General features: G+C 51.0%; 1 protein-coding gene across 1 annotated transcript in view; it reads right to left on the minus strand.

Annotated features, from left to right (window-relative positions):
- Positions 1-645: 645 nt before the first annotated feature.
- Positions 646-7500, minus strand: part of dennd1c (DENN domain containing 1C) — a gene marked incomplete at both ends in the record, with an annotated part of 26096 nt that continues 19241 nt past the window's right edge. The window contains 8 exons of the mRNA XM_080522967.1: positions 646-953; positions 1059-1722; positions 2202-2424; positions 2865-2956; positions 4561-4686; positions 4954-5001; positions 7248-7301; positions 7388-7428. Coding sequence (XP_080379093.1) covers positions 646-953; positions 1059-1722; positions 2202-2424; positions 2865-2956; positions 4561-4686; positions 4954-5001; positions 7248-7301; positions 7388-7428 — 1556 coding nt within the window. The remainder of the gene's footprint in view (positions 954-1058; positions 1723-2201; positions 2425-2864; positions 2957-4560; positions 4687-4953; positions 5002-7247; positions 7302-7387; positions 7429-7500) is intronic.

Consider the following 7500-nt stretch of genomic DNA (forward strand, 5'->3'; position numbering starts at 1 on the left):
TGATAGATGATTCACTTACTTAGACAAATGTATTTGTTGGAAGTCGCTTTGGATAAAGGCGTCTGCTGAATGCCGAAAATGTAATGTAATTTAACTATTGACTGCAACAGCTTGTTAGAGTCAAAGGTTAGGTTTCAGGTTAGAGTTAGGGTTAGTGGACAGTAAGTTGAACTGTTGTTGAAAGTTAATCGAACAGCTACAAATAATGTTTTTGGGGCTATCCATATAACATGTTTCTCAAGTTTGTTTGACTAACATCCACAAACCCTAGGTAAATGGTTTGGTTTCTGATGAATTCTTTCTCAACTCTCTTGTTATCATCTTATTGCTACATTTTTGTAGGGGAGTCTAGAATGAACTAATGGAGCTGAGCCTCTCTCACACACAAACACACACACACACACACAACCAATAAATCAAGCCGCAGTCATGTTTTTGTCAACTCCTCTTTAAGAATATAAACAAATGTACCAGTTGATGCTTTGCATTTGTTTCACCTGGCTCACCAGCCCCACCTTCAGGACACTTAACGAATTGCATTCACGAGTCACTTAACAGCAAGCATCCGAACATCAAACAAGTCTCTGTCTTTAGCTTGCAAAGCATTGGCTGCGGCGCACGCCGCTGGAACGCGTCAAACACCAATCACGCCTCGAATCTCTTCTTCAGCTCCGAGACTTTGACCGGGGGCGGGGTTCCCCCTTCGGAGGGGTGACCTGCTTCTCCCTTCTCGTTTACCGGCGGAGTCCGACTGCGTAAAGGCACCAGAGACGTGCTTATGGCAGGTCCAGAGACTTTGGCATTAGAGTCATGGGGGGGGTAGCCCCTCTGGGTAGCGTCCCAGCAACGCGACCTGTCTCTGGGCTGACTCGACTCAGGCGAGCCCCTGGTCTGGGTCTGGGCCTTACCCTGGAGGACGGCCGGCTCGGAGACCGGAGCAGACCGGAGCTCTGCTACAGAAGACGGCGGCGCACGAGGAGGGTGGGATTCCTCTTCCTCTTTTTCATCCTCCTCTTCTTCTTCTTCTTCTTCTCTTTCATCTCTTCTCTCCTCCTGACCCGCCGCGGGGGGCTGTGTGGCGGCAGGGGCGGCCGGGTCGCTCCGAAGCCCGGGGGGAGCCGTGGACGCGGGGTTGACGCTGTCCCTTTCCCCCCCGTGGTCCACCACTGATCCGGATCCAGCCCCGGCCCCAGACTCGGTGCCCTGCCTCGGGTCTCCGTTCCTGGGGAGGTCCGTCAGGATCCCTGGGCCTCCCTTGTTCTCCTGGTGGTCCTCCTCTCCTGGTCTTCTCTCCTCCTTCCACCCCCCGGCCCTCTTCACTTGAACGGACCCTGTCTCTGCCTCCGTCTGCACCTTCACGCCACCCTCCCTCCCTCCTCCCTCCTCGTTCTCTACCTCTACCGCTCCCTCGTTCTCTCTCTCCTCAGGGTCGACACGTTCAGGCCGGACCACGGCCTCCGCAGACACACTCCTCCTCCACCTCCTCCTCTCTTCCATCCCTCTCTCCGACGCCTCCCCGTGTCCTCCCCGCGTGAACGACCCCTGACCTTCTGTCCCCTCCCCTGCTAACTCGTGCCCCTGGCTTAACCAATCAGAATCCCCGAACTGTTCAGACTCCTCCCCCAGCCCCTGAAGCCCCTCCTCCTGGTTCCAGCTCCTCAGGCTGCCACTCTCATTGGCTGACACGTTCAGACTCTCCTGGCTGGGATTGGCCAGGCACCTCTGGAAGACAGGCGAGACAGGAGACAAGGATGGTTGAAGACATAGATGATGATGATGATGTGTGTGTGTGTGTGTGTGTGTGTGTGTGTGTAAGAAAGATAGTTGTCTTAATGTATGTAAGCCCATCCCCTAAACAAGTATCTGTGAGTGTGTAAGTGTGTGTGCGCGTCTGTCTGTGTGTGTGTGTGTGTGTGTGTGTATGTATGTATGTGTGTCTGTGTGCGTGTCTGTCTGTCTGTGTGTCTGTGTGTGTATGTCTGTGTGTGCGTGTGCGCGTCTGTCTGTCTGTCTGTCTGTCTGTGTGTGTCTGTCTGTCTGTGTGCGCGCGTGCCTGTGTCGGTGTGGTTGTCTGTCGGTCTGGTTGTCTGTCTCTCTATGTGTGTCTGTGTGTGTGTGTGTGTGTGTGCGCGCGTGTCTATCTGTCTATGTGTGTGTGTGTGTGTGTGTGTGTGTGTGTGTGTGCGTGTGTGTGTACCTACCTGACTCATAAAGTCGTGGCTGTCCGGTCCGAACAGGTCCAGGCTGCGTGTGCCGTAGAGCAGGCCCCGGTCCTGGGAGCTCCGGCAGCTGAGCGTGTCGAAGATCTCCCCCAGCAGGTCCATCTCCTCTGGGTCGCACAGGACCGAGTCTCCCCCCTCCTCCTCCTCCTCCTCCTCCCCGTCCTTCTGGAGGTCAGACTCAGCCACCGGCCCTGACACAGCCCTGGGAGGGAGGGAGGGAGGGGACACAGGAGGTGACTGGTTGGGGGTATTGGGGGGTTGGGAGGTTGGGGGGAGTCCTGCATGCCACAAGGCCCCCTGGGAGCTTAGAAGCTTTGGTGCTTTAGCTCGGAGAGCTAACACGCATCTTTAGATGTCCGGGGGAAGGGTGGACACACACAGAGAGAGACAGAGAGACACACACAGAGAGACACACACACACACACACACACACACTCACACACACACTCACACTCACACTCACACACTCACACTCACTCTCACACACATACACACGCACGCACACGCACGTGATAATATAATCTTCTCATTTTCCCTTTCCTTCCCTGTTTCTCTTTCTTTTGTTTGTTAATGAACTGTCACCCTCATGTCATTCTGCCATCTGTGTGTGTGTGTGTGTGTGTGTGTGTGTGTGTCTCTCACCCGTCTGTCCAGTCTGCTGCCCAGCTGTTCTCCTGGGCTCCACCCTCCTCTCTGGGACCGTCCTGTCTGCTGATAGGCCGACGGGGGCGAGACTGACATGGCATGACGTAGCGTGACATAGCATGATGCCGCGTGACGTAGCGTGACGTAGCGTGACGTAGCGTGACGTAGCGTGATGTAGTGTGATGTAGCGTGATGTAGCATGACGTAAGGTGACATAGCATGATGTAGCGTGATGTAGCGTGACATAGCATGACGTAGCGTGACATAGCATGATGTAGCGTGACGTAGTGTGACGTAGCGTGACGTAGCGTGATGTAGCATGACGTAAGGTGACATAGCATGACATAGCGTGATGTAGCATGATGTATCATGACATAGTGGGACGTAGCATAACAAGGGATGACGTAGCATAACAAGGGATGATGTAGCGTGATATGGAGTGATATGGCGTGACGTAGCATGATGTAGCGTGACGTAGCATGACATAGCGTGACGTAGCGTGATGTGGCATGATGTAGCGTGACGTAGCGTGATGTAGCATGACAGCGTGACGTAGCGTAATACACAACAGCAGCATAACACAATAAGACACAGCAGAGCACAGTGAACACAGCAGGAGGTGGTTAAGGTTAGGAATGGAGGGATGGGAATGTGACTGCACATCTGAGAACAAAGCAAACTGTTATAATGCGCTGTGATTATGACCAGCCAGAGCCAGTTTAGCCTGTTGTCATACAGGCGAGTCATAATAAACGCTGCTAGGTTAGTCAGACAACCCATTTAGTATTTGGCAATGCATATTTTATTATTGTGATAGAGACAGTAGAGATTTGACAGGAAGGATGGGTGAGAGAGAGAGAAGGGAAGCCATGCAGGATATGTCCGCGGCTGGAATCGAACCGGGAACCCTGCGGTTACGTGGTCAACGCTTAGTCCGCTACGCCACCTAAGCGCCCCATATTTTCTTTTTAAATAAACAATAAAAACAGCTTACCACCACACACACACACCTATAGAAAACGACCCTCCAGCCCACCAAGGGGTATTCATGAATATAACCATGTCAAGAGTGTGAAACAGACCAGTGCTAGACCGCTGGACCACCCCACGCCATGTTGTTTTCTTTACTAGAGATATAATAGATTGCCTTGCAAAACCACCCACACGTGGCCAAAGCCCGCCCTGAATTCTGTCTGATAAAATATTATCTCTGTCTCCAGAGACGCCTGCTCCCCCTAAACTGTGTCTCTGAAGACTTCTACTACCCCCCTTGTACTGTAATCTTTCTTCTTCTATCACGACGACTGCCAATGGCCCCTGGCCTGAGCTAGATTACTCTTCCTGCTACGACTGGTGGATTGATGATTCACTTGCTTAGTATTGATTGTAAGTCGATTTGCCTCTCCTCTCCATCCCTCTCCTCTCCTCTCCTCTCCTCTCCTCTCCTCTCCTCTCCTCTCCTCTCCTCTCCTCTCTCCTCTCCATCCCTCTCCTCTCCTCTCCTCTCCTCTCCTCTCCTCTCCTCTCCTCTCCATCCCTCTCCTCTCCTCTCCTCTCCTCTCCTCTCCTCTCCTCTCCTCTCCTCTCCTCTCCATCCCTCTCCTCCTCTCCTCTCCTCTCCTCTCCTCTCCATCCCTCTCCTCCTCTCTCCTCTAAAATGTCAGTATTAGCTGGTCTAGGGGGCGTGTCTTACCTGTCCAAAGTGCTGTGTGATTGGCCGACGGCTCTGATGGCAGTCTGATTGGTGGCGGCGGTAGGTGTGCGTGTGTGGCCCCGACACGGAGCCTCCTCTCTGGAGGGAGTGTGCCTCGTTGTGATCCTGCATACACACACACACACACACACACGCACACACACACACACACACACGCACACGCACACGCACACGCACACACACACACACACACACACACACGTGCACACACACGTGCACACACACACACACGCACACACACAGGCACGCATACAAAACACACACAATAATAAGGAACACACATAATCAACACCGACACACACACACAAGCATGCACACCCAAACATACACACACACACACACACACACACACACACACACACCTGTACATACCTTGGGAGTGAGGAGGTTCCTCAAGCCTCGTTTGGTCAGAACCTTGGCCTGGAACAAAGAGAACACACCTGGTGGAACTGACCAATCACAGAAGGAGTCTGAGAGTCAGACGAAGACCAATCATGGCCCTGCGTGTCACAACACTTTGATCTGAATGGATTGGATACGTATGAATGGTAAATGGTCTGACTTATATAGCGCCTTATTCCAAAGCTCTTTACAACGGCCTCTCATTCACTCCATTCACACACACATTCACATTCACACACCAATGCCGGCAAGCTACCATGCAAGGCGCCGGCCCCGCTCATTGGGAGCAATTTGGGGTTCAGCGTCTTGCCCCAAGGACACCTCGACACGTGGCCAGCCGGGGATCGAACCGCCGCCACAGCCGCCCCCTCCTACCTTGACAGGTGTGAGTCAGGGTAGCATACATGGTAGCTAAGCTAACCTATCAGAGAGCAAGGCGGAGCTGATACACACACAGTCCTTTCAGATCTGCACTCAAGTGACGAGAGATTAGAATTGTTTCTAGGTGGGGCCCACACACACAAACACACACACACACACACACACACACACACACACACACACACACACACACTCCCACACATATACAGTGGGGAGAACAAGTATTTGATACACTGCTGATTTTGCAGGTTTTCCCACTTAGAAAGAATGTAGAGGTCTGTAATTTTTATCATAGGTACACTTCAACTGTGAGAGACGGAATCTAAAACAAAAATCGAGAAAATCACATTGTATGACTTTTAAATAATTAATTTGCATTTTATTGTATGAAATAAGTATTTGATCACCTACCAACCAGTAATAATTCCGGCTCTCACAGACCTGTTAGTTTTTCTTTAAGAAGCCCTCCTATTCTCCACTCATTACCTGTATTAACTGCACCTGTTTGAACTCGTTACCTTTATAAAAGACACCTCTCCACACACTCAATCAATCAGACCCCAACCTCTCCACAATGGGCAAGACCAAAGAGCTTTCTAAGGACATCAGGGACAACATTGTAGACCTGCACAAGGCTGGGATGGGCTACAGGACAATAGGGAAGCAGCTTGGTGAGAAGGCAACAACTGTTGGCGCAATTATTAGAAAATGGAAGAAATTTAAGATGACGGTCAATCTCCCTCGGTCTGGGGCTCCATGCAAGATCTCACCTCGTGGGGCATCAATGATCATAAGAAAGGTGAGGGATCAGCCCAGAACTACACGGCAGGACCTGGTCAATGACCTGAAGAGAGCTGGGACCACAGTCTCAAAGAAAACTATCAGTAACACACTACGCCGTCAGGGATTAAAATCCTGTAGCGCACGCAAGGTTCCCCTGCTCAAGCCAGCGCATGTCCAGGCCCGTCTGAGGTTTGCCAATGATCATCTGGATGATCCAGAGGAGGAATGGGAGAAGGTCATGTGGTCTGATGAGACCAAAATAGAGCTTTTTGGCATAAACTCCACTCGCCGTGTTTGGAGGAAGAAGAAGGATGAGTACAACCCCAAGAACACCATCCCAACCGTGAAGCATGGAGGTGGAAACATCATTCTTTGGGGATGCTTTTCTGCAAAGGGGACAGGACGAATGCACCGTATTGAGGGGAGGATGGATGGGGCCAAGTATTGCAAGATCTTGGCCAATAACCTCCTTCCCTCAGTAAGAGCATTGAAGATGGGTCGTGGCTGGGTCTTCCAGCATGACAACGACCCGAAACACACAGCCAGGGCAACTAAGGAGTGGCTCCGTAAGAAGCATCTCAAGGTCCTGGAGTGGCCTAGCCAGTCTCCAGACCTGAACCCAATAGAACATCTTTGGAGGGAGCTGAAAGTCTGTGTTGCCCAGCGACAGCCCCGAAACCTGAAGGATCTGGAGAAGATCTGTATGGAGGAGTGGGCCCAAATCCCTGCTGCAGTGTGTGCAAACCTGGTCAAGAACTACAGGAAACGTCTGATCTCTGTAATTGCAAACAAAGGTTTCTTTACCAAATATTAAGTTCTGTTTTTCTGATGTATCAAATACTTATTTCATGCAATAAAATGTAAATTAATTACTTTAAAATCATACAATTTGATTTTCTGGATTTTTTTTTTAGATTCTGTCTCTCACAGTTGAAGTGTACCTATGATAAAATTACAGACCTCTACATTCTTTCTAAGTGGGAAAACGTGCAAAATCAGCAGTGTATCAAATACTTGTTCTCCCCACTACATACACTCACACACACACACACACACACACACACACACACACACACACACACTGTGTAGTATGCACTTACCGACTTGTACATTGTGTTGGACTTGACATTGAAGATCAGAGCCCCGCCCCCTTTCTACCAACAGAAACCAGATGTCAGACAGACAGACCAATCAGGAAGCAGCAAGTCCCTGACAGGAGGATCCAATCACAACGTCTTACCTTCAGGTTCCCTACGAACTGCTGATAAGCTTTGGTGCCTCCTGAGAGAGAGAGGGAGGGAGGGAGAGAGAGAGGGAGAGAGAGAGGGGGGAGAGAGAGAGGGAGAGAGGGAG

Source organism: Nansenia antarctica (assembly GCF_963989245.1).
Source record: "Nansenia antarctica genome assembly, chromosome: 2".
NCBI classification, from domain to species: Eukaryota; Metazoa; Chordata; class Actinopteri; order Argentiniformes; family Microstomatidae; genus Nansenia; species Nansenia antarctica.